At 40.9% G+C, this 26,323-nt stretch overlaps 1 protein-coding gene across 1 annotated transcript; it reads right to left on the bottom strand.

Moving 5' to 3' along the window:
* Positions 1-1,874: 1,874 nt before the first annotated feature.
* cwf19l1 (CWF19 like cell cycle control factor 1) lies at positions 1,875-26,032 on the bottom strand. The gene is made up of 14 exons (XM_041256987.1): positions 25,697-26,032; positions 24,589-24,673; positions 24,063-24,147; positions 21,351-21,452; positions 19,189-19,403; positions 18,851-18,966; positions 15,593-15,677; positions 14,504-14,656; positions 12,619-12,727; positions 12,162-12,241; positions 10,207-10,416; positions 8,409-8,528; positions 5,408-5,505; positions 1,875-3,688 (listed from the first exon to the last, which is right to left on the bottom strand). The coding sequence occupies exons 1-14, from the start codon at positions 25,717-25,719 to the stop codon at positions 3,544-3,546; spliced, it is 1,626 nt and encodes a 541-aa protein (XP_041112921.1). The 5' UTR covers positions 25,720-26,032; the 3' UTR covers positions 1,875-3,543.
* Positions 26,033-26,323: the final 291 nt, after the last annotated feature.

Below are 26,323 nucleotides of genomic sequence, written 5' to 3'. Positions count from 1 at the left end.
CACCTCCCATAGGAATGAACTGTGGCTACTTCTTGTGTAAAGCTCCAGGCTTTCCTTGCTGCTGAAAGCTGTGGTTACAATAACTTAGCAACACGATGCCCTAAACAGAAATAACAGCTTCTGAGGAAAAAGCAGTGCAGAGCAGAAACATGTGTTCTCTGTACAGGGCGCTTTTACAAGGTGGTTCAGCGTGTGGGGCTCTGCTTCGGTAACGTTGCCTGTAGCAAGCTGAGACACCGAAGGTCTCAACAACAGTGTAACGCCTGGGACACACGAGTGGTGAGGGGCAATACAGCAAAACTGGTGGACACACAACATGCCCCTACCAATACAGCCAAACTGGCCACAAATTATAGACTGGCGTTCGTGATGACGAGAAGAATTTCAAACTACATTATATGCCGTTTAGCAGTATAAATCCAATATATATATATATATATATATATATATATATATATATATATATATATATATATATATATATATATATATATATTCATTTATTAAATATTGTTATGAGCATACCATGAAACGTGAGGAATCATATTGTGCAACAGTATCTTTCCCATCATCTCAATGCTACCTTGTCGTTCATGAATAGTGAGCTAATATAAAGGTTACAAAATTGAAACGTAGATGTATAGCTTCACTGTTTGATATTCCTTCGTTACATTTTAAATAAACAACAGTGAAATAGGTGTTCATTTAGTAGGGCAACCTTAAGTCTTTTGTTTCTGAAAGCTTCATTTTTTTTCCCCCTTAACTTTCTGTTCTTTTCAGAATTAAATATTAAGAACTGTGTTACCCCTAACACTCACCAAATAAAACCAGGCCATGTTTTGAATCTGATTTGGGAGAAACAAGTCTTCTTCTTACTTACATGTGTGATGAAGTAGTACAAATATTAATCACACAAACCACCCGTCTGATTGGTCAGAGCTAGAGTTGCCACTGCCAGAAAATGTCATGGCTGCAAAATATCACCCGACTCACAATGTTTTTTTTTTTCGTCAATACGAATTCAGTATCATAGAAATAAATGGTGAACATGAGTGGCAAAATGCTGCTTTTTCCACACAATCGTGTGTCCCATGCTTAAAAGGTCAGGGAGCGTGAATAGTCGGTAACAACACTACCTCTACAAGGAGATAAATCACTCTGAAGCAAGTCTGTGTGATTGGGTCCTCACTGAGGATTGCTTACTGCGGAATGACTACATTGCAGGACTTTGTGGACATTGGGGTCAATTTTAATGATCTAAAACAAACTGCAGGAGATTCATGAAGAAAGGTAGACTTACTTTAGATTTGTTTTGCAATTCAGAAATTCCATATCTGTGCAGTGAATAACTGTCAGTTTACCCGACAAACTCCTGAGGCTCCCTGTGAATGTCCAAGCCCTCCTCCAATGCAGTGAATGGCAGCAGTGCTGCCCCAGTGAAGAAGGGAAGCAGTAGTTTTGTAATCATTGAACATATTGCAAGTTCAAACACATCAGTTTTGATTTATTTTGACTGCACATGCTTTTACTAGCCGGTACTGGCAACCTAGTGTAGGCCTTTGGGTTTTAAATGAACATGCATGCTTGCTATAACGTGTTTCTTTCAAAACTTCACATTTGAGACCTATAAAATGAACGGCTGTGTATGGCAGACAATTTATGCAACTATATTGTTAGCACAATTATAAATGAATAACAGCTATGCTGTGCAGCTCAATGAGACAGGCCTGCGCTGAATAATGGGGAAACAGCACCCCCTGTGGAAATGGTACCTTCAGTTTCTCTCTCCATTTCTTTGTTTTCAGAGCTGTTGGACACCTTTTCAGCAGTAATTACTTTGTCCTTCACACAGATTAAAAACAACTGAACTGAAACCCATTAAAAACAGTTATTTATTACCTTACTGAACATACAGAACGTATCACGCCTTTATAATTCACAATTTCTGGTAAAAGGATGAATTCCTATTAAAATAATCCAACGTGTTAGTGCTGGTTTCATGCCAAAGTATTCAGTAAAACTGTCTTCCGATTGCCTGATCAATTCGCAGTATCTCTGTATCATAGTCTGTTACTCTTCATTTGTGCTTGATTGAATTACTGGAAATTTTGATTTAAAAACAAAATAACAGAAACCAATTGAATGAAAGTCGAAAAATACTTCTGCATGAAACAAGCGCTATTTGATGTTTATTTTGTACTCGGAACACATCCTTTAAAAAGATCACCCAATGTTTTTAGTTCAGTTTAAAACAAAGAAACCTTCAAAAGCAAACTTGTGCCTTTCTTTGAAAATATAAAAACACTAAAAAGAAAGTCAGCGACTGTCAGTAACCAATAACAGACCTGTCCTGACTGCTTTGAAAAAAACAAACCATAAGTCGACACATTTTTATGTCAGCTGAGAGCTGGCAATACACCTTTCATACATTATTATTTGATGTGTGTCTCCAGCTGTCTTCTGTGACATTGTGCCTGAAGCTTGGCAAGGAAACCTGTCTTTAACACTAATAAAAGCACACTGAAGATGCCCTCTCTGGATAACACAGCCGCTTCTCTTGTGTGTTTGAACAGGGCAGGCCCAGTTTCCAAGCACAATGCTGCAGACCACAAACCACCACTACATTTTGATTTTCTTTCGTTCCTGCATGTATTTTAAACACGTTTTTTTTCACAATGCTCAACACACTGCATTGTGGTTTGTGTAATACAGCTCTAGTCAAATCTAGGCAAAAATTCTGGATGACCTTCATCAGTGTTGCGTTTCACTTGGTTAAAAGTATGTGTCTTGGCAGTGTTCTAGCAGCCAAACATCTGGGCTTCATTGCAACTTGCTTTCTTATCATTTATTATTATATAAGTTTTACCTATGAATCACAAAGAGGATTTGAATGATATTTCATTCTGATAAGTGTAGTCCTGCTGTGAAGGGTGCCTGAGACAGGTCAAATGTACCAGAATGCATTGCGAGTTTCAATGCCTGAACAGTCCTAGTGTGCATTGGGTCATGTAGTAACCCTATGCATAAAACAGGAGGAGAAGGCGATGGAATGCAATGGATTGGTTTTAAATAAACACTGGAGGTACCAGTCTAAGCCTTTGTCTTCTTTCATTTCTTAATAGTTTTATCATAAATGAAATACAGTGTTCAGTATGGTTCCTAACAAGAACAGACACAAGTTTGCTATCCCGAGTACGCCAGTGTTTCTCTATCTTTACTTCAGAATAGAGCTGCACAAATCCATTACTGGGCTAAGCTCTCCACAGGTGAGCATCGCTGGTGTTAAATCTGGCTAATTTACTATTCCGAGTGAAACAAGTAAAAAACAGCTACTTGGGTTTGTGTGGATTGCTGTTCTCCACAGAGTAAGAAAAGCAGCGATCATCATCACAAACCCCAGCAGCTGTTTCTTCACCCGTTTCACTCTGGATGGTGAATCAGCCCAATAGACACCAGCAACCCTCTCCTGATTGCGAGCACCTGATTCCTGCGGAGAGCTCCATGTGAACAGTGGGTTGGTGCAGCACTGCTCGGGAGCCTGTCCTATTCCAGCAGCGAGAAATCGTACGGCTCGTATCTCTTTCTGAACTCCTTGGCCAGCGACTCCTCCTCACTGCGGGTGTATTTGCACTCCCTCCAGTCTGCGCGGGTGGGGATGTTCAGGACAGCCTCGCTCGCTAGAACTTCCCTGAAAAGAATTCCAGGAAAATAAAACAACAAGACAAGAATTTAGTCCTGGAGGGTATCGCTGTACCGTCTTACTTGCAAATATTTTGTTAGCACTTTGCAAGCAGAACTCTGATACAAGCTGCTTAACTTCCAACAATCATAAACCCCTGAGGTCAAGCTCATAAGAAACAAAGATCCAGAAATTCATCAAAATGCCTACCTGAAATCAGGTATGTTTTTCATGCATTTTATCATTAAATTATTAGTTTTTCCAAATAGTGAGGGAGTTATAGTTTTCATTATTTGTTTATTTTGGTACCTGTACCTTTTCAACAATTTGTTTTTGTAAGGGCTTTCGAGACCACTACACTCTTCTGAAAACATTAACTGTATATTTTTCCCAGAAACCAATCAAACTTAGTAATGATAGATGGTCATCACTGGGACGCAGAGTCCCTCAGACTAAAGATCTCATCACAACAGACGGGACAGGCCCTCTGATCAGACTTAAACTAATGAGTCGCTCTTGGTTGTGTGAGCTGGCAGTGCAAGTGAAGGACAAGGTGCTGGGTGGAGCTTCACTGCGACTTTGTGCCTAGCTCAGGTACATTCTGTGTGGGGTCTTAGGGCTGACCTGGGGCTTGTCAGGATCCGCCACTGGTTAGAGCCACCACAGTGAAACAGATTACAACAAAACCATTCAGACTACTTCCTTTGTGTGAATGTGAAGCTGTCACTTCACTTAAAGGATCAATGCCATGTATACTGTATTACAAGAAATGCAAGGATCAGCTATTTTGCCATCCCTAGGGTGTTATGGGGGTGTAAACTTGTTAAACAAGGCTTTCAAATCCATTCTATTACCCCTCATTGTATCACTGATCCCCCGTTTGTCCTGTTGAAGATCTGTTGGTTCATTACTTGCATCATCTAGTGGTTCAGATTTGAGCCATGCAGAAATTTCAAAGACAGTGCTACAGAGGAACATTTCTGTTGCTTTCTGGTACCTCATCACTTCATGTGTCTCGCAGCAATCAGACTATTTGACCTACAGCAATGGTACCAGAATGCAACTGCTTATCTGCTGCGCTGTCTTTGAAATATCAAACAAGTTGAGAGCCAAGCTATTCTCAGCACAATAAAAGAGCGCCTGTAATACATTCAATAAAAGCTAGAGGTAAGAAATGGATTTCAAAGCAATGGTTAGAACTCATTTAACCCAGGAAGGTACACTGCATATATATATATTTTAAAATATCTTTGATTTGCTGTGTACAAAATTGAAGGCATGTGAAAGAAAAAGGGTTTTTAAAAAATGTACACTAAAGGTTTAAGATTAAATCTTTTAACTCTTGTGTACATTTTTCTTTCATTATCTATCTATCTATCTATCTATCTATCTATCTATCTATCTATCTATCTATCTATCTATCTATCTATATATATATATATATATATATATATATATATATATATAAAACTTTCTAATTTTTGCAGAGATTTCAAGGTCTTTACACCAAATTGAGACTTCATTAATAATTTATCATTGCATAGCAGTTTGATCTACTCCTAGTTTAATGTTTAATAAGACACACCTGAGCTTGTTACCTATACGCTGTAGCTAATCAAGTTCACAGTAAAACCTGGAATGGGTGAAACCCAGTTGAACATCAAGACCCTGATAAAAGTGGACAAGCGTTTAAAAGTTAGCAACCGAGACGAACAAAACTTCACCCACCTTCCAAACTGCAGAGGGAAGTTCTTCTTGATTCTGTGAAAGAGCTTTTCCCCCGTATCTAACTCCACGTAGAAATAGGGAGTGCCTGGCTGAGCGATCTGGAGAAGACAGGATGAAAACCCTTCAATTAGTGTAGCGACTGAGACTTTATTATGATCATGAGCTGTGGCTCCCTGCGAGAATGAGGGGTAAGCCCATTACTATGATAAATGCTTCAATGGAGGGGGCAACCTGCATGCCACGGTGCGAACAGGTTGGGAGGGGTGAGAAAAATGGACCATTAGCAGTGAATAGCTGTAACAGAAAGAAAAGGTTTCTGAAGGGGGGTGTAAAGTTAAGTACAGAAGAAGAGGTGTATTTGAAAATGTTAAAAGCATGCTATAAAGGTCAATGGTGGTGCACAAGCTCAGGTAACGATTGCTTTAAGGTCAACGTTGGTGCATTTTAGCTCAGGTGTTCTAAACCCCAAGCAAAAGCACGTTGCAAGCAAAATCTAGGGACAGAGCAGGAAACTGAATACAAAGTGATAAGAGTGTGAATGTTCTGTGAAAACAAAGAAATGTTAAGAAAAGGGAGCTTATGAAAAAGAATCAAGTTCCTGCATCTCATTTTAAATTGAAATGGGAAGTAGAATGTATCCAGAGAAGGTGATGTTATCTGTTTGCGCTGTAGATAAACTCCTGCATCCTGGCTCCTGTGCTTTGGGTCACACATTCTGACTGCAGCGAGACCACTGGAGTGATTTTGACCTACTGCACTTGAAATATCTTCAACTGGAGCAGTGATAATGTTGCTAGTGCTAAGAACAGTTATTGGAAAGATCACACACACACACACGTACATGTGAAAAAGTACTTGACCCCTGTCTGATTTTCTGCATTTTTTTAACACTGGCTTACCAGATCTTCAACCAAAATCTAATATTAGATAAAAAGGACCCTGAGTGAACAAATAACACAACATTGTGATACTTATTTCATTTATTTATTAAAGAAAGTGATGCAAAACCCAATGCCCGTGTGAAAAAGTAATCGCCCCCTTAGACTCAATAACTGGTTACGCCACCTTTAGCAGCAATAACTGCAACCAAACGCTTCCTGTAGTTATTGATCAGTCTCTCACAGCACCGTGGAGGAATTTTGGCCCACTCCTTCATGCAGAACTGCTTCAACTCAGTGACATTTGTGGGTTTTCGATAATAAACTGCTTGTTTCAGGTCCTGCCACAACATCTCAATGGGGTTTCGGTCTAGACTTTAAATTTCTTGTTCTTCAAACATTCTGATGTAGATTTGCTTGTGTGTTTCGGATCTTTGTCTTGCTGCATGACCCAGCTGCGCTTCAGCTTCAGCTCACGGACGGATGACCTGATATTCTTCTGTAGAATTCCCTGATACAGAACCGAATTCATGGTTCCTTCCATGATGGCAAGTCATCAAGGTCCTGATGCAGCAAAGCACCCCCAAATCATGACACTACCACCACCATGCATGACCGTTGGTATAAGGTGTAAAGACATAACAGGGCCCACGTTGGCCAAAAATTTCCACTTTTGACTCATCTGTCATTAGAACATTGTTCCAGAACTCTTGAGGATCATCCAGGTGCTTTTTGGCAAACTTGAAACGAGTATTCATGTTCTTCTTAGCAAGCAGTGGTTTCCGCCTTGCTACTCTGCCATGAATCCCATTTTTCCCCAGTGTCTTTCTGATGGTGGAGTCATGAACACTGACCTTAACCAAGGCGAGAGAGGCCTGCAAATCCCTGTTGTTCTAGGGTTCTTTGTAACTTGCTGGATGATTTTACACCTTGCTCTTGGAGAGATTTTGACAGGACGGCCACTCCTGGGAAGATTCACTACTGTCCCAAACTTTCCCCATTGGGACAGTATGGCTCTGACTGTGGTTTGGTGGAGCCCCAGAGGCTTAGAAATGGCTTTTTAACCCTTTCCAGACTGATAGGCATCAACAACATTTTTTTCCCCCAGAGATCTTCATGTACCACGATGTACCTCTAGAACCTGTGTACTAACAACTTCACTCTGATGGTAAGGGCCAAAGTTAGTCAGATTTATATTGGGCAGGGCTGGCCCAAATCAGACCTGATTGTTAACCAAGGTATTCAAACAGCTAACCCTAATTATCCCTTTAATTAGGTTGAGTTAACTAAGGGGGGCAATAACTCTTTCACACCTGAAGATTGCATGTTTGATTACTTTGCACACCAAACAAATGAAAGAACAACATGATATAGACTCCCTCTATACACTACTACAACCCACAAAAAGATCTGACCAAATTCAAAGTGAAAAATGTGCAAAAACGCAGAAAATCAGGGCAAATACTTTCATGGCACTGTAATATATATATATATATATATATATATATATATATATATATATATATATATATGCCTATTACACTTCAGTTAAGCTTCACACTTTGTTTGCTTCAGTGTTAAAAAGCTGATAACTAATGAAAGGCACAGGTGAGGCTGCAGTAGTTCAGTGTGTTGGAGTGGTGCTGGGTGCAGTAGTTCAGTGTTGGAGCGGTGCTAGCGAGTGCAGTAGTCTACGTATTGGAGTGGTGATGGCAGGTGCAGTAGTTCAGTGTACTGGAGTGGTGCTGGCGAGTACAGTAGTTGAGTGTGTTGGAGTGGTGCTGGCGGGTGCATTAGTTGAGTGTGTTGGAGTGGTGCAGGTGAGTGCAGTAGTGTACGTATTGGAGTGGTGCTGGCGGGTGCAGTAGTCTATGTATTGGAGTGGTGCTGGCGGGTGCAGTAGTTGAGTGGTGCAGGCGAGTGCAGTAGTCTACGTATTGGAGTGGTGCAGGCGAGTGCAGCAGTCTACGTATTGGAGTGGTGCTGGTGGGTGCAGTAGTCTACGTATTGGAGTGGTGCTGGCGGGTGCAGTAGTCTACGTATTGGAGTGGTGCTGGCGGGTGCAGTAGTTGAGTGGTGCATGCGAGTGCAGTAGTCTACGTATTGGAATGGTGCTGACGTACTTGTTTGAGGTCGCTGTGCTCAGGGATTTCTAGCAGCTCTATCTGTTGCTCCTGGGCTTGGACAGTGAACGCCTCTTTGATGTCTTCAGTGGTGCAGCACTGTGCCGGGACAGGAGCCACCTGCAGGGGGCAGAGGAACAAACAGCTGGGAAATACAGGCAAGCATCTGCAGTACCATAACCAAGGCACTGAGCACTCAGTGACAAGAAGGGGAACAGAGTTCATCAATAGCCGTGACAAATGAAAGCATTAAAAGAGCAAAAGAAGCAACAAAGATATGTTGTGTGTGTATATATATATATATATGTTTTTATGTAATATGTATAGATAGATAGATAGATAGATAGATAGATAGATAGATAGACAGACATACACACACATAGAGCCAACTTCCCAATGTTTTCGGTATGTTTGTCACGGGAAAATGTGTTTGACAACAAAGGTATGTTCAACATACTGAAAATGTGGCTCTTTTAAACAAAAACTTATATATGTGAACCTCTTTTATAAATAAATAAATAATGGATATCTATATACGGTCAAGAGGCAATAAAATAAATAAAGATGTCATCACAACAGACGGGACAGGCCTTCTGATCAGACTTAAACTAATGAGTCGCTGTTGGTTGTGTGAGCTGGCAGTGCAGGTGAAGGACGAGGAGCTGGGTGGAGCTTCAGTGTGACTCTGTGCCTGGCTCAGGTACACTCTGTGTGGGGTCTTAGGGCTGACCTGGGGCATGTCAGAGTCACCACAGTGAAACGGTGCTCTGCAGCAGTGGTAACATGCTTACTTTGAGTTTATTGAAAACACCTGGTGTACACTTCCTTAGTGTGGCTCATGAAAGTCTACTGTGATTTGTTGCAATTTAGGAGGTTTAGCACCTGTTGCGATTCCTGTCAATGGTGCATTTTTTACTTCAGCAGTGTTTAGGATGCCTCAATAAATCACATTACCAGAAAGAAAAACAGGTCAATACACTTTTCTGTCATTTTTTTTTTTGTGTCCATCTGCAAAAAGCAGAAACACTAGATTTATTGTTTTACTGTGTTTATTCTCAATGTGTCACACATTATGCAGCACTTCCTTCTCTGATCTACAAAGAGCTACTGTAATAGGCATAATCGTTAACCCAGAAGCATTGATCAAACTGTGACTAGCCTCAAAAAAAAATTAAAAAAAATACAATTTTACTTTTTGTAGTTTTACTACATTGTTTCCTTTGTAATAAGTAGGCAATCTTTTGGGTTGCAGTTGCAGTGGCTTTCCTATCTTAATATTCTATGTTGCCATGGAAACAGAACCCCATGCACATATGTAGATATGCAAAAAAATATATTCCTTTAATATACAGTAGTGTGCAAATGCATTTCATTCATTTATTTATTTCTCCACCCTTGCACCGACATGCTTGTTGTAGCAAGAGTGATAATGGCTGTTTTTTAAACGTTATTTCGCTTCTGTATGCTTTAAGAAAAACATAGATTATATAAAAATAACATATGGGTCACAAAATATTACCATCACACAACAATAAACCAACTCAAGACATATTATTCTGTGACAATATATTCTGACCCCTACATTATTCTATTTATATAATAGCCACACAGTACAGCCCCTCCACACTGCTGTCGAGACAAAAAATATTCACCTTCCACAGCATAATGAAACTGGACAATGGAAGCACCAAAAAGCGAGCGACAAGACTTTAGCAATGCCACCACAGGCAGCAGAGGACACTGTGGTGAAGCCTACACAAGTCTTGCCGCATTGCCTGCCCCCGAGCGCTGGCAGTACCTGGAGCTGCAAGTGCTGGCTCCGGTAGTTCCTCTCGAAGATGACGCAACGGCTGCCTTGGCTCTTGAAGAACTTCTTGACGGCTGCTTTGTACTTCTCCACCTCCTCCACCACCTCGCTGGAGAGCTCCACCACAGACTGGTAGTGTCCGATGGGAAGGATCAGCACATGGTCGGGTGTCAGGCTGCCCTTCGCCAGGGCCAGGTAACACTGACAGAGAGGAGAGCAGGTTGGGTGGGACGGTTCTACAGCTGCACATCAAGTAACCCTTTGTTCTGTGGACTGTGGTCAATGCAGTTTGCTAAATCCACACCTGTGCTTGTTAACTATACTCTGCGACTAATCAAGCTTGCATCAAAGCCTCTGCCCTATTTTCTGGTCATGTGGGGTCCTGTTCTGCTTTGGAAGTTGTGATCTTGTGACTCATCTGAATTGATTTTTACACTTCCCTATACAGAGTGTTTTCAATCATTCTAAGTGGTTGTTGGTTCTGTTGCTCCCACATCTCTAAAACGCTACATAAAAGCACTTTCTAGCAACTGTGTATCAGCAACCACTAGCCCCTGCTTTGATCAGCATATTTTGTAGGGATGCTTGAACTTTAAAGTTCAAGCCTTGAATGAAAAAGCAAATCCTCTACATATGCATTTCCAAAATAAGCTTATTTTTTATTATTATGCCCAACAGCTGTTATAAACCCATTACAAATCAGGACACAAGCCACAATTAACTTGACTGCAGTACTCCCATTTATCTTCATAACTGTGTGAAAAGGCTCCTGCACAGTACACACTGTGCTAACTTTGCAGGAAATATTAATAGCTTTCACTTGGAATGCTTGGTTTGCCAGCATGACTAACTGCCAAGCACAACTGGACAGCAACCATAAAACCAATAAATTATTAAAAATCCCACAGTCGATTTAAATCCTGTCATTTTAAAAAGGGTCAGACCTAAGAAAAGCGGTGCTGTCACTTACAGCCTTGCTCTTTCTGATGTGGAAATATTTTACTGTGCAGCTTGGGAGACGGCCAGCACTAGCTGGTGGTGAATGATTGATAAAAACTTATTTTCAGAACAACTTCCATTCCCTTCCCGGTGTGACATCCACTTTCCTGACAAATGTTTACTAGAGATGTGTCAACAGGCCGTACTCTTTCCTGCAAATCTGTCTCGTGCCCTTCAGACCTTCTTAGAGCTGGGGAACAATATATGTGTTACGATAAAAGTTTGAATATCGGCAAATCTAGATCTAGTCACTTCCTGTGTGTGGCGTTTTGTGTCATAATCAAAGTGTGATTTTCAGTTGAAAAAAACTAAGGTCCTACGTGATTTAATTTGCATTTAACAGAATGTTATTTTTCATCAAATCCACTACGTATGTGGAGTACAAGATCCTTCAACACCACTGTGAATTATTTTATACGCAAATTTACCAGGAGTGTTGGTTGTTTCACAATACTGTTCAGTACCATGTTTAAATTGATCAATGCTGTATTACAGTCAGCTCATGAATGATTATTTTGTTAAAATCAACAATTTATATATTATATTATTAATGATTCTTCAATGATATACCTGCCTTTACCAATAAGCTTTGGTAAATCATAAGATTAACCGGTTAATGTCCGAAAAGCAATCTATTTCCTCATAATTCCGGACAGTTACCAATACAGGCTCATCTTGATCCTATTAAAAGGTATGCATACAGATATCTGTGGTCCATTGCTACAATTATACAGATATGACAAAGCTCAACTACAGTTACACTGGAATTGATTCCAAATGACAATTACGATTCTAATGACACAATTCTAATTGCCCCCAGGTCTAAACACTATTAAAGTCCCTACTATACTTCCCCACCTCTGCACATGTTGTTGGGAATAAACACATTTCAAAATGCTAGTAGCATTAACGTAAAGCAAGCATGCAGAGACACAGCTTTTACTTACATGTGTCCCAATACTGACAACCAAGTGCTTTTCCACTTCGGGGCTGGCAAGACAGAACCAACATGGCCCTGTAGGCTGGGCTGCAGTGACAGAAGGGTTTGGTTAGAGGGCGCTCATTATCTTTGTTTTACATATGGACAAACATCCAGCTGGTAGTGCATTAAAATACTAATTATTCAGGCTTTTGTTTTGACAATTCACAGATGGTGCAAATAGGTCTTTCAAAACTGTGGCTTTTCAGGTAAACATTTACATATTTGTTGTATAATAACTAGATACAACAATTGATGTTTTTCATTTAGCTTTTGTGAAGCTATGTGAAGCTAAAGCGAGTCCCACGCAAACACACACACATTCGCCTCAGACTCCTGCCCAGTCTGGACGGCAGCCTAGCTGAAAGTGAGGCAGGGCCTATGCCCTGCATGTCTGCTTTCTCTAGCCTCACTTCTCCACTCACGCGGTTTCCTTGGCTGTTTGTGCTGGGAGTGCCCTCCCCCCTCGGAGTGTCTCTTCCTGCCCTGCTGCTTGCTGCTCATATCAAAGAAAAACTGGGGAGCTGCTTCATCCTGCAACCAAAACAAAACAAGAACAAGCAAGTTATTGAGCATTCACTCCACTCTGGAGAAAAGCAGCAGCAATCCACATTAAACAAGTGAAGAAACAGCTTCTTGGGTTTGTGATGAGTGCTGATTTTCTTAGACTGTGGAGAACAGCAACCCACAAACCCAGGCAGCTGTTTCTTCACTTGTTTCACTCTGAATAGTAAATCAGCCCGATCGACACCAGTGCCCTTCACCTGTGGAGATCCCAATAATTAGTTTATGCAGCACTGCAGTCTTTTATAGCAGCCTCATGCTATATATCTATGTTTTAACCACCAGTGTAACGATATTCTACCGTTTAAACTATTACACGCATTTTCAATAAAACAGTAGACTATTTAGCATTTACAGTCATCTTTATATTTAGCTTTTGCATTTATTTCAGTTTTTCATTTACAATATTAAATAACAGTGGCTTACAATGCACCAGGACACTTTGGAAAACATAGAAAATCAACGTGAGATCTCGTCACAAAGACGGCTAGAGTGGGCGACATCAGACCAGAAACAGAAACCAGGAAATAAACGACAGAGAGGGGGAGTTGGGTGGAGCTGAGTGATTGGTACCGCTCAGCGTTTAATAATTTAAACAAGCAGAAAATAAAAGGTTGCAAAGACAAACAAAACACAGGACACGGCACTCGTAGCCCAAACAAAACGACAAACAAAAACGGACTACACAGACAAAACACGGTGAGCTTCTATTTAACTATTATTATTACTGCAACCTCCGTCTCTAATCCCGTTCTCCACTCACCGAACACACAACCCTGAGTGAGTGAAAACATGCAGCTTTTATGCAGCTGTACCGAGACTCAATTGCTAATCAATCATTCAGTTGGAGTCTCGGTACAACTGCACGTGAATTAATAAAAGTGCAATTCCCCGTGCTCACATATTATTTTACTTGCACGTGAAGTGCTGTGCAATCCTCGTGCCTCAATACAAAAGATACATTTTAAACACTTGTGCTCGCAACCCATATTTATATCCCGTGTATTTTATACATAAACACCAATATTAAACACATTACATACAACAGAAAACACTTATAAACATAAAGGGGTGGGACACTCCGCCACAGATCTCCATTTAAAAAAAAAGAATACTGCTTAAATATTTTGGATTTTCTTTGTGTACAGTTTAAACCGTTATGGCTTTAATGTGTTCATCATTATTTATTACTGCTTAATGGGTATGCCCATCATATTTTATCTATTGCAAAATTAAGTTGCCGCAAAAAAATTGTGTTTTACAGGAACTGCCTGAATAATTGTCTGTGTCCCTGTATGATCTGGGGAGTTTACTGTGGCATCCAGTTTTGAGACCTACAGATGGGAACTGTCAGGATGGAAATAAGACTGTCTTTGCATAGCAGTCTGATCCATTCCTGGTTTTACTAGGAGTTTATTAAGGCCTGAGCTTGTTACCAATACACTGTGGCTAATCATGCTCACAGTAAAACCTGGAATGGGTGAAACTGCTGTGCAATAGGAGTCTTATTTCTATCCCTACACTATGTAAATAATAATACATGTTTCTTTAAATTTCCACTTACACCTGACAAAGAGACTTGTTCGGTACTGAAAGCAAGTGATTTAGTATCACAAAGTTAATCTAGTAAACAGTAACAAATCTATTATATTACCTTGAATTACATGTCAAAAAAAGATCTCTTTCAACAGCAGTAAGACAGTGTAACACTTCCCTCTAGCGTGGTGCTGGGTTTGGCTCTCTTACCTCTAGCATTGGGCTGGGTTTGGCTCTCTCTCTTTCTCTCCGCGTCTCTTTCACTGGTGCTCTATATGGGTTTTCAGTCACATCTTGTGGTTGTTTCACCAGCTCTGCAGCGTCCATGCATTTCATTGGGACAATACTGAAAGCATACAAGTACTGCAAAGGAAAGTGTTCTTAAATCATTATTTATTAATGCTTCTGCACTCATGGATATGAGATCATGTCTACCATATTTTTCCAGTATATAATAGCATATAAAGTACCCTGTTGCATTTGTTACATTCACTAGGGCCAGAGTGTTGCATTACTTTAGAAGTGGTAAGGATCACCATTTCACAGTGTTTAATCCAGGGCAGGGGTCTTTGATTATAATTGCAATTGTTAAAATGAGCATCTCACAATGGCAGAAAATTACTTGAACTAAAACCACTGTTCACCAGTTAAACTGGCTTCAAATGAAAGCAGCTGAACAAATCACAACAATTGTCTCTAAAGTATAAATTCCAACTCCTGAAAAAGGCAGTGGAAATGGAGCAGAAGAACCGTACACAAAGGGAAAAAACCCCCCCAAAAAACAACAAACGACAGGGGTCAGCTTAATGAAAAATATGGTTACAGAGTGAGGATTCAGTGTGGTGGTGGCGTTTTGAAAAAATGTTCAAGTTCCGTTCACACGGTTTCGTGGACATCACTGATCAGTCTTTGCCGCCCTCTGCTGGTGATACTGCTGAAAGACAGCTCCAGCATGTACTAAAAAAGAACAACTAAACAACCACAAATGCAGTGAGGAATCTCTCCATGGGCCACAACCAGCTATGGGCCACAAATATATGTATTTATACCTTTTAATAGGATCAGTTTGAGTATTTTTTAATCTAACTGTACCTCTACCGGTACATTAGATATTACATTTTAAAAATGTTTTGTGCAAAATGTCATTCTGAATACAAACGGTAGCATATTTGCTGTGAAAAATACAGAACAGTGTACCTCTTGACTAGATTACGAGATTATTCAAAACCTCTTCATGCAGCTCCAAACTGCTCCCAGTTGTAACTATTAATATAACAAGCTGCAAATGTCAAACGGCACCTTTTTCTTGCTGGTGTTGTTGATGTTGGCCAGTGCGATGAACCTGCTGACATGCTGGGCACTTTCCTGGAGCACCATGTGGTTCCTGCAGGAATGAGAACAGCAATGAACACAGGAGTTCACTCAGTGGAACAGCTAGACAAAGACCTCCAGATCAATGGGCAAGTGTGACCCTAGGCATTTGGAGACTAGGAAGCAAGGATGGAAATAAGACCCACTGACAAGCAGTTTCACCCATTTCAGGTTTTACTAGGAGTTTGATTAGGCATGGTGTACAGGTAACAAGCTCAGGTGTGTCTGATTAACATATTAGTGTCACATTTATTTTTTTCTTTGGGGAAAAAATCTGACTATCTGTATTTATGTAATTTGATACATTACATTTACACTAACTTTAGAGTAGGTTATCATAACAATACAGTTAGAGAATTTAAATAACATGTAGATGGCATTTAATGGGTTAAACTCCAACTAAAACCAGGAATGGATTAAACTGCTATGCAATGGGAGTCTTGTTTCCATCGCTGGCATGCACATTTCCAGTAGGTCAAGACTAATAATGTATCATTTTTCTACCTGTGTAGCCAAAACACATTTGTACCTACACTGAGCGTACAAAACATGAAATAGACTGACGAGGTGAATCCAGGTGAAAGCTATGATCCCTTATTGATATAACCAATTCAGTGTAGATAAACTGGAGACTGGTTAAAGAATGATTTTTAAGGCTTGACACACTTGAGAAATGGATTACGTACGCGTGCCATTCAGAGGGTAAATGGGCAAAACAAAAGGTTTAAGTGCCTTTGAACGGGTATGGTAGTAGGTGCCAGGCGCACTGGTTTGGGTGTGTCAAGAACTGCAACACTGCTGGGTTTTTCACGCTCAGCAGTTTCCTGTGTGTATCAAGGATGGTCCACCACCCAAAGGACATCCAGCCAACTGCAGGCCAGTGGTCGAAAATGGCTCATTGATGAAAGAGGCCAAAGAAGGCTGACACGAATTGTGCAGAGCAACAGACGAGCTACAGTTAGTCAACTGACAGTCCAGTACAACATTGGTGCTGAAAGACCCATAAAAGAATGCACAACTCGTTGTACCTTGACACGAATGGGGTATGGCAGCCGACGACCTAACAGAGTTCCACTGCTTTCAGCAAAACACAAGAAACTGCGGTTGCAGTGGGCTAAGGAACGAAAACACTGGAGGACTGGAAAAACAGTGTCTGGTCTGATGAATCCTGGTTCCTGCTGTTTCACGCTGATGGGAGGAGTAGGGTATGGAGAAAACCACAGGAGTACATCCATCCATCTTGACGCGTGTCAACATTGCAGGCTGGTGGTGGTGGTGTGATTGTGTGGGGTGTGTTTTCATTGCACACATTGGGCCCCTTGATAAAGCGGAACAACATTTGAATGCCACAGGATATCTGAACATCATTGCCAATCAGGTGCATACCTTCATGGCAGCAGTGTATCCATCTGCTAATGGATTTTTTCAGCAGGATAATGCCCCATGCCACAAGGCTAGGATTGTCCAGGAATGGTTCCACGAACATGACAGTGAATTCAGCTTACTGCAGTGGCCTACCCAGTCACCAGATCTCAACCCAACTGAGCATCTGTGGGATGATATGGAACGAGCTATTCAGAGTAGAGATCCACTACCAGCCAACTTGACACAACTGGGGGAAGCATTGGAGTCCATATGGGCCAGCATCCCTGTGGAACGCTTTCGACACCTTGTAGAGTCCATGCCCCGACGAATTGTTCTGAGAGCAAAAGGGGGTGCAACTCAATATTAGGAAGGTGTTCCTAATGTTTTGTACACTCAGTGTATATACATGTCGATAAATACTGTAGTTGTTCAAATATGGCACTGAAATACATGTGTTTTAAATGTTAGTGTGTGAAAAAAGGAACATGAGAAACATGAAATACCCAAACATAGAACTGTTTACTTCACACATGTGCAAAACAAACAAAAAAAGGAGTCGACTTAAACAGGACTACACAACGATGTACTACAATTGTCCTTACAACGAATAAAGCAAACATAAAAATATTTGTTGTACGACCCGGGCTCACCGCGAGGTGCATCCTACAAGGGCTCCACCCGGACGACCAAGTTCAGGTCCGATACAAGTCCAGGCTATGTCATGCTACTGGTCACTTGGAGAGGGTCCCCCACCGCGTGTTAACCGACTCAGCGACGGACCCATCCCTCCGAATCCAGCCGTCCCCTTAGGTGGCAGGAGAGACGCGCTGGTGCGCACACCCCTGGGGACACCAGGAACGTCACCTAGTGTCACACACATGTAAAATGATGGATTGGCAGGAGCACGTTTCGGAGGACGCGCGCTCCAGCCTCCGTTCCCAGAGTCAGTAGGGGGGGGGGGGGGGGGTTGCTAGCGGTGGGCCGAGGATACAGATAACAGTTGGGCAAACTAAATTGGGGAGAAAACCAGGGTAAAAAGTTGGAGAAGACTAAATTTATATTAATAAAAAAAATCAATTCTAAAGAACACAATTTTTAAAATAAGAAATTGTCCGACGTTATCTGCATTTTACCTCCTGCTGTAAATCCATCTCAATTTTGCGTGCAACTTCGTATCCGGTTTCAAAGCCACAATCCTGTCTCAGTTCGCCAGAAACACGCAGTTGCGAAGTCAGTGTGTTATAAAAGTTGCATGAAGTATCCAATAAATCATGCAAGTGCGCTCAGTAGCACTGGCAACTAGTTATAAAGTTGGCAATAAGTGCCGTGCAGTTGCTAATATCAGAATTCCATTAACATTAAAGTCTATGGGACGGGATTGGTTCCTGGGAAAATGTTGTTAATAACTGAAAGTTATCTTTATCGGGGTTGCTAATATCATGGCTTCCAGTAGACTTTTCTGGTATTATTTTGTCTCAATCCTAAAATTGTAGGTGTTGCAAAACTTTTGCCATAGCTGTACATGATGATATTTAGCACTTTGTGATGGTGGTCCACTATGAAAGGCCCTATATAAAATAATGACTGATTGATTGATATGGAAGAAAGAACACAGATTTAGTTTAACCCTTGTTAGCTTTGCTTTTAAAATACTTACAGCTCTTTCGATTTCTTAGTGAACCCTTATAAAACTGTGGTGGTGTCCATTGTATTCAAGTGGTCAGAGTGAGCTAAACTGAGCGCCAATACCCCGCCCTCGCGGTTTTGTTCTCCCTATCTATTTGTTCCCAGAGAAGTCTGCTGGAGGTCAGGGTGCAATACCTGTAAGGCAGTCTTTCATAGTACGTTCCCTCCAGAGCAGCAAAGTGGTACCTCGGCTTGAGCTGCTCCGCAAGGTGTGCCACAGAGGAAGTACCGCAGGACCTTGTATCCACGTCCTGGAACACAGGACAGTATTAACATTAAAACACTGGGCGAGAAAGTACATTCATTCGAATTTTCATAAGCAAACATGTTCACCACAGGGAGAAAAATACCAGCAGGAATAATATAAAAGTTAAGAGTGGCAGTGGTTTAGATCACTAGACCCCAACACGTATTAGACAGCAAGTCGTTATCATGAAACATGACTGTTTTTTTCAAAGTTTTAAACAGTTTACCGGATTATTCCCATACTGCCACACTCCCCTGGGCCACTGTGATGTCAGCAAGATGTCGACCCCTCTGAACTTGGAGCTGGACACCAGAGGGGCTGTCAGCGAGTCCACGTCCTTGGGAGAGAAGCAGTAAGCTGGGGCCGGCTCCCGCTGAGCCTCCTTGCCACTGAGATAGGCAATCTGCAGCCCCGACGCCCCCGTGAAAACCCCCTTGCGTCCTGCGATTATTAAAAAAAAAAAAAAAAAAAAAAGCACAGAAATCGTTTGTAATTTTGATTTCATTAATGTTACTCACTTTTTCTACTGAGTTTGAAAAGGCCAATTCGTGATCTCACCACTGCATCCTGCTTAGTGATTAACTGGCCAGTGTCCGCCCACGCTATCCAAAATGGATGCCACCAAGTTACCAAACCCTGTACCACTTTCACACACAAAGTGAGCTACTGAGCTGTCTTAGAGACGTTTAAAAAATTATTTAAAATACCCGTTCACACAGCACAAAATTGCACAATCTATGCCGGTATAATAGCGTTATGACCCTTTCACACAGCCAAAGCGATCCTGTGAGTACAGCTTTCAAACCTGTCAGATCATTTTCATGGCACAGCAACGGAAAAAATAAATAAATAAATAAAGCAGAATAGTGTGCGTAAGCTGCCTGGAAAAAAAAAAAAGAAAATGGAATGTTACATATATATCCATGTCTTATCTTTTAATGAATGGCGCTGGAGAACTAGTGTACTGTTAACTTTTCTGTGTTCGCTTTGTCCTCTTTATTAATTTATATATATATATATATATATATATATATATATATATATATATATATATATATATATATATAGTGTGTGTGTGTGTGTGTGTGTGTAAAATTGAAATAATTTAAGTGGGGACGACAAATTGTTAATATTATTTACATTCAGCCATCTGATACCAACTGCAGCGTATTAGAAGTCGTAGGCTTGTTGACCGTCAAAAAAAAGTTCTACCAATTGCATATACTGTCAAAATTGCAGGGGAGTTGTTTTATATAAATATATAAATATATTTAACAGCCTGTTGTGTCTGTTGCTCGCTTTGAGTTTCCGCTGCTTTCGAGAAGTCCCCCGATCACATTAACTGATGTGCGCAGGGTCTGTGCCCCCATATTCTGCTGCACAGTTCAAAGTGCAACATCTGTTTAGTTGCTGCCACTACTGTAAAGTTAACAATTCATTAACTTCTTCCGGTCTCTAATTACTACCTTGTTTTTGACCATCCATTGCATTTGAAAAAAAATTAAAGCGTGTAACAACAACGACAAAAATACCCAACTCAAACCATGCCCACAGTATGGCGGCATAGCCTTTCACACAGCCTCTGAACTACCTCACAAGGTGGTTCAGAGACGGCATAAAATACGACTGCTCTGTGACAGTAAAGGCAATTCACACGGTTCTAAGCTGGCATAACTCGTCTGTGTGAAAGGGTTACTGGAGACGAGGGCCCAGCCTGGGAAGTGACTGTCTGCACTCGTGGGGTATCTGACCAGTAGGGCTCACAGAAGCACAATGAGGAGAACTAACACACGGATGGAACATAAAGACTCCTATTGCACAGCAGTTTCATCAATTTCAAGTTTTAACATGTGCAAGACTAGCCGCAGTATAAGGTAACAAGCTGAGGTCTGTTAAACTCATAGTAAAACCAGAAATGGATCAAACCGCTGTGCAACAGGAGTCTTATTTCCATCCCTGTTAACAAACCCAACCAATTTTCCTTCCCAACTTCACAGAAGTCCAAAGGCCATGCAGGGCTCTGTGTGCCCCTCAGTCAAGATTGGCAACTCTGCACGAACAGCAATCGACCCACCCTCGAGCCTCGCACTATACCCCCTGCACTCCATGCACCACCACAACAAGGACAGAGGGCAGAATATCCAAAGAAGCCCCTCAATTATTTTACCTGGCCAGACTATGAAAATGGTTTGTTATACTCGATAAGTTATCAGTATCCAGACTTCAGGCAATATTGATTTGTCTATCTAACATAGTTTGATCATCAAAAAGGTCTTGGGATAGCCAGTAGCGTGAAATCAATGGCAGAGAAACAACAGTTACATTTTCATGGCATGGCCCTAGTTCATGCTCCACGTGTTTTACTCTTTTTTCAGTTATCGTACATACCTAAATAAGTAATATTTTCTGCCAGCTCGCAGCCATCCGCACTTGGGAAGCACTTCACTGTGTCTTGATCCGCAGCCCCAAGGATGTACGTTTGTATGGGAGCTGAAAAAAAAACAAAATTTGGGTCAAGGAGAGCTGTACTATCAGTGAATATGTGTGTAGGGTGTATCTTACTGTATAAGAGGTGTCATCTCATGCAGTCTAGGCAACAGGACCATGAAGCGAAGCGGAGCACAGGATGACATCAGTACACAGGATAAGATGTCGCTGTACAAGGACCTTCATTAACACTAGTTAATTAGTGTATTGTAATCTGGGTGTATATTTCTGTTTGCCTAACTGCATATCAATATTGGTCACAATTTTTTTAATACATTTTTTGTGAACTCTGGAGTTCGAGAAGCTGCCCTGCCAAAACTTTGGGGAAAAAAAAAACAAAACAAAACATTCTGCATTATCAAACAGACGCATAGATAGGAACCTTAACATGGTACAATTATACACAGTGACTGAAGGGGATGCATTTGGACCAAGGCTTATTCAATTGGAACAAAACTTGGTTTCAACACTCTTTCTCGAGTTTGAGTATCAAAATATGGGGGGTTTATTAAGACATCTGTCAGAGGCAAGTCAAACTTGTGCCCCTTTTACACCTGCACACCCAAGCCGAGCCGGTGCCGAGTTTAGTCAGCCTGGTATGGCTCGGGTAGCTGGAGTTGCTTTTATACTAGAGAAATGTGAGCCGAGCTGAGAGACATCACGCATAATGAACATGCCGAATCGACTAAATTAAACGTCACATAGAGCAAAAATAGAACTAAGTATTAATTTAATAAAATAAATTTATCATGGATTTTTTTTTTTTTTAATGCGGGAAAAGTACTGAGAATGTGAGTGTGTGTGTGTGTGTGTACACGCCTAAACGAAGGAAGCAAAGACGGGGGATCATATTACAGGTATACATAATTTAATTACATCCTTATAAAATGAAATGACATGTGGTTTAACGTTTCTATTTTATTTTTATTTTTTTTGATGCATCGATCAATAGTGCCAGCCCTAATATCTACAGTGCTCCCTCGCTTATAAGGCTCTCGGTTATAACACAGCATGTCCCCCAATTCCCTACTAGTGATTCATGCAATATTTCTATAGTAAATACAGTGCCGGTGTTGTTCAAACTGTAAACAACTTCTCAGTCTAACTTTCGTTTCTATCTCTCCCTTTTGATACAGTATCTGAACTGAAGAAAAGCTGCGCTGGCACTTTAAAATACAGACATCTTATTCAGCATTCGTTTTATAACTACATAAATACTAGACCTATTAAGTGGTTATCTTTCCTAATGTATTTACTTTTTTGCTGAGAGAGAAGCTGCATCTTTCTACAGGACACAAGATGCTTCAGACCCGCTCTGGTAGCAGCCGAACGTGGGGTGTGCCTATTCCCTTTTCCCCTCTCCCAATCCGCTCTACTTCTCGCACTTTGTTTGGTCGTCTGTCGCTTCGAATTTAACTCCCGACCACCATTTAGCCAGGCTATTTGTAGTTTAAAAACTGATAAATGACCCACGAGTGGGAATGTTGCTATATTTTTTACAAAAACAAAAAAGGGGGGGTTGACTACATGGTGCTTTATGCATGGTTAATTCATGGCAAGTTACATTTTTGCTTCACTATATGTGCATTATAGAGAGGGAGTTATTTTATTTTGTATTTCAGTCAGGTGTGTGTTGTTATGTGTCCCACACTGTAAAGGTAAGGAGTTAGGAAAACATTTAGCGGTTGTGGTCCTGGGGGTTGTCACATGACACTTGAGCGTGATGATGAAATGCAATAACCCCGCCCACAGCCTGCTTCAGCCCCAAGCCAGATTCAGATATGTTGCGAGGCTGGAGTTTCACAGCTTGGTTCTGGCTCGGCTTGGGTAGTTGCTAGTGTAAATACACCAGTACCATGTGTATGTAAACGGCACATTACATTGCATACAATATGTCATGGGTAATGCTGCATTCACTGATTATTCAGATTGAGTTCTCCACAGAAACCAGGCATGACAATCAGGGGAGGGTCACTGCTGATCGGGCTGATTCTCCATTCAGAGTGAAACCAGTGAAGAAACAGGTGCTGGGGTTTGTGATGATGGCTTCTTTTATTATTCTGTGGAGAACAGCGATCCACACAAACCCAAGCAGCTGTTTCTTTACTCTGAATGGTAAATTAGCCCGATCACCACCAATGACCCTCGCCTGTGGAGAGCTGATTGGAGCAATCTGTTCATGCAGCTCTAGTCATGGGGATTGCTTTTCACTTTTTCATAAACAGTTAGGTTTTCCAGACTTCTATTTGCACTGACACTCACCCTGTGACAAATTATAAATAAAAGAGCAGCGCATCCTGAATTAGGACAACGCTTCACCCCACATAGTCCCAGAGCAGCTCAGGAATACCTCCTACACAGGAACTCAATGTATAGTTTCTGAATAGCTTACAGCAACTCTTATGAAAGTTTGCAGCTTTACCATGCTTTTTCCTGGTTAAACTGCATTTAGCATAGTTTGCTCTGGTTTGCCAAGTTTATTCATGCTATACCATATCTTGCTGTTCCTTACCATGCTTCCATATGTACTGCCATGCTCTGCTTTCAATATGGTAAGCTTTTATAAGGGAAGTACCTGCAGTGTTGAGTTACTATGTGGTGGAACTGGATTACCTTTTTTAGTTCCTGTTTTGTATTCTTCCCATTCAGCCTCTGCTTCTGATGTCACACCAAAGAAGTCTCCCACACACAGCAACAACTAAACAACAAAAAAGTCACAACATTACTTCACCTTTGCTGTATCCTGTGTTGGCCAGATCACAGCAACACATTTTTCAACAATCCCAGTTGTTTTGACAGATTTTATTCCTACATCATAAATAAGCTGGCAATACAGTTCTCAACTCTTAAGCTGAGGGAACACAAAGCTACTTTTTCAGGAACAGTGGCGTGAAACCTGGTTAGTCTCCCAAAACCAAGTTTGAAGCTCCATGTTCCCTCAGCTTTACTCGAGAGCATTCACACAGAGAATGAAACCTTCTCTTATGAGCATCACAGTGCTTGTGTACTCAGCCACGCTCCCTCATGTAGTAGTGCAGGTGCTCTGATGGAAGTGAACGACTTGTTGGAACATAAAACAAGCATTGCAAAGGTAAACCAGTGCGTTTCTGAAATGACTACAGGGTATTCAAATACGTACATCGAATTGCCCGCTTTTTTTCTGGATAGCCCTCACTCTGTTGTATAACATGTTGATTCTTCCCTCAATATCACCACACGCCAATCTGAAAACATAAAACAAGGATGAACATTTCAATTCTCATTATACAGTAGTACTGCAAATCAGGTTACATGCACAAGTTTCACCCATTCCAAGTTTTACCTGAACTTGATTGGCAACAGTGTATAGGTAACAAGCTCAGGTGTGTCTTATTAAACTCAGAACAAAAACAGGAATGGATCAAACTGCTATGCAATGGGAGTCTTATTCCAATCCATGCTGTCAGGAGTCCTGCATCTTTCAGACGAGCTTTAAGGAGGCATATGTGAAATGTTGTCTCAACTTGTCTCATTTATGTCAGTCGAATGTTCTCATCCACCAAACTTATTTCAATGTGTGCCCGTTCAATCTCTTTTTTAACTTTAGTCTTGTTAAATTGACTGTCGCCTTCTCCTGCTGGTGCAGTGCGATACAGGTGACTCTTTCTTACCTGAACATACATTTTCCTGCGAGATGGCATGGGTACCAGATCTAGATGGAAAGGCTAATAAATCTTCAAATGTGGGGGTGAAGGACCGTCTTGGTGGATTGGCAGTGAGGGATGCCATTGTAAAGAACTACTTCGAGAAGGGATCCTCCTTTAAATACTTGACCATTTCTTTTAAAATAGCTAAAACCTTAAATACATGTTTTAAATTCCAGACGTGTAAAAAGTTGGCACAGATCAAAGGCACAGTTTCATCCATTTTTAGGGACATATGTGTCCTACAAATAAACTTTCTTATTTTTGCAATGAGGTGCGCGAAACAGGGTTTAAAATGTACATACACATGTTGCACCTGGTCATCCAAATTGTCAGACACTTTCTAAAAAGAATAACTTTTAACAACAGCTCAATTCCTTGTGTACCAGGGGTTAACCTGGACTGAAACCGACTTTACCCGATTAGATGTGATTCCAGTCAATAACACACGGTAGAGGTTTGCACTTAAAAAAAAAAAGTCAACATGCATGCACTCGCACAAGTTCAACAAGAAAATACCACGTGTTGTAAAATTAATAAAGCCATTAAAAAATACAAACTTACACTCTCAAAGGTTTATCGGCCATATTTCTCCCTGTTCCAAATGCACGTTATAAGAAGACTTTACAGCTGATGTTTTGATGATCTTCGTTTGTAAATAAAATCGTAGCTGTTTCAAATCTTCCGAGACTGAAAAGTAGCTTCCTCCTGTGTCGCTCCATAACCCGTCCTCCACTTGTACAGTTACAATAAAATACTATTGTATAAAAAAGAAAAACATATTGTTAATGTGTGCTGTGTATACCCAGCTGTGTAAACAGTAATTCAACCGTTACCGTATCATTTGATTGAAAACAAAATCTTAAATTAAAGTGAGCTGAGCGCATGCTTTTTTTTTTTTTTAATCCGGAAAGTTTAAAGGGACGTACACAAAGTACCGTATTATCTCGCAAATAAGCGTAATTTCTTTTTTTACATCACTGCTTTCAAAAGCGGCTACCGGTATGAATAAATGCACCAATGGAGATTAAATGACATAAAATGCGTATAGGTACTGGGATATTTACAAAGGAGCGCTGGCATAAGCCATGTTATGGTTTTCTCTCTACAAGACCACGTTACTTACAGCAAAGGTACCAGGATGCAGCAGTTTGTCTGTGGCGTTACATTTGAAATAGTTGTAAAGTTTGT

Source organism: Polyodon spathula, chromosome 8, assembly GCF_017654505.1.
Source record: "Polyodon spathula isolate WHYD16114869_AA chromosome 8, ASM1765450v1, whole genome shotgun sequence".
In the NCBI taxonomy this organism is placed as follows: Eukaryota; Metazoa; Chordata; class Actinopteri; order Acipenseriformes; family Polyodontidae; genus Polyodon; species Polyodon spathula.
The sequence above is the reverse complement of the archived record's forward strand: the minus strand, read 5'-3'. Positions and strand labels throughout refer to the sequence as shown.